The 1,791-nt window shown below is 38.9% G+C and overlaps 1 protein-coding gene across 1 annotated transcript in view; it reads right to left on the reverse strand.

Moving 5' to 3' along the window:
• LOC103603645 (voltage-dependent calcium channel subunit alpha-2/delta-3-like) overlaps positions 1-1,791 on the reverse strand; it is a gene marked incomplete at its 3' end in the record, with an annotated part of 146,050 nt that overhangs the window by 114,429 nt on the left and 29,830 nt on the right. The window contains exon 11 of the mRNA XM_008588210.1: positions 931-1,011. Coding sequence (XP_008586432.1) covers positions 931-1,011 — 81 coding nt within the window. The remainder of the gene's footprint in view (positions 1-930; positions 1,012-1,791) is intronic.

The raw sequence follows: 1,791 nt of genomic DNA on the forward strand, positions 1-1,791 counted from the left end.
AGAATTAAACCCAATTGAATTAGGAAGCAGGGAAATTCAAACCTGAATTTTAATACACTTATGACCAAAGTATGTATGGCCCAAGTCTAAGCAGCAATAAAAACCAGCTTCTTTTCCAGCATATACAGGTATTCGACACACAGTAGAGAAAACAAGACAGTGCTCTACCACAATGACTTGTGCTTGGTGATTTAAGGTTTTCCCTGAATCTAAAGGAGCTGTGAAATCTCTTGTTGTTATATCATCCATAACTTTAGCATGAATGAGGTAAATTTCATATCATTATACGATTACATTGAAAGTTCAGTGAAAACCCCAGTTACCAAAACCAAATTCAACAACAGCATTAATTAATCAGAATTTGTTTTTCCCCAGACATAATTCTTTCAGGAAAAGCACTGAATGACATAACAAGCTGGTACAAGGTGCCATCGCACACAAGTGTGCACACACGAACAGCTGTTTTGGGGGATGCTCTGATCTCCCACAGCTCCTTCTCCCTGTACAGTTTCAGGCAAAAATCACTCTGTCACAAAAGCATAACTTAATGATTCCAGTACTGAATGAGAAAAACAGCAAGCTAAGTTCCATTTTCTTCTTTAGAGGACTGTGAAAAAGGAAGTCTCATGAGACTGCTTGGTAGAAGACGACTTTATTATTCATAGGTTCGCAGCATGAGAAAATTCACTATCTCTCACTTCATATTTTCAACAACAAATTGTGATGTGGATAAGCATAAAAAGCTTCAGACACCTGGAAATTTGTATTTGAGAGAGCACACACACAGGTGGGCATGCACANAATTTTTTTTTTTAATCCCTTCGAAACCTACTTTTTGGAGAATGAACATGCTCCACTGGAGTAGCTGACCAGCCAGATGAATGGACACCATGCTTACTTTACATTCACTGGTTGAAACCCATCATTTACCTGCCACCACAGGAGATTTCCGTTCATCCAGGAGCTGGATGGAGGTACTCGCTGTCACCACGTTACTTTTGTTAACTGTTCCTGTATAAGGAAAAAACACCACAACAAAAATGGAGATAGTTGCAGTGTGCACGTTAAGAGAATAACCACAATGGTCCACAGTCACCAATTCTACACATTGTTCTGCAGGTTGGCTCCCGGAACCCAGGGTCCTCTGGGCTGTGGGTGTTCTGCCTCCTCTGTTAGGCTATTAGCATGGTCTGGACAGTCCTCTTGGTTGAAGAGAAGCAATGCACTGAGTTATGACCGCCCAGACTGGAAAACGTCCGGCCTCTTCACATCAAAATCATTGACCAACGTGGAGGGACCGCATTTTTTGGTAATCTGTGGTTAGTAATTGCAGGTTTCCTTGTGTCAGTAGTCATATTTATATTGCATCTCTAAATATAGCCATAAAGAGCTGTATGAGAACTTATCTGAATAAGAATCATTTGAAATTATTTTATAGTAATTTGGCAACTTTAGCTCTGATTCGTTCGTTAAATCTTTACTGATCTATAAAATTCTAATTTCAAGCCATTCTAAACAGGGAGAGAGGTGGAATGCAACCTTTACTCTAAATTCTTACTAATCTGGTAATAATATGGCATTCGGGTTAATTGAGATTTTTTAATTACTGAGAATGGTTCTAATACACATGGATAAAAAGATGCTGAGCACAAATTCTCAATGCCCACAGTTAATAATTGTTAGTCCATAATGGGGACAAAACTAGGCTATCTAACCTAAGTGATACATTGTGTAGTACATGCATGTGTTGAAACAACACGCTGTATCCCACACAAATATACATAGGTAAAA

This window comes from Galeopterus variegatus, unplaced genomic scaffold (genome assembly GCF_000696425.1).
Source record: "Galeopterus variegatus unplaced genomic scaffold, G_variegatus-3.0.2 Scaffold4715, whole genome shotgun sequence".
In the NCBI taxonomy this organism is placed as follows: domain Eukaryota; kingdom Metazoa; phylum Chordata; class Mammalia; order Dermoptera; family Cynocephalidae; genus Galeopterus; species Galeopterus variegatus.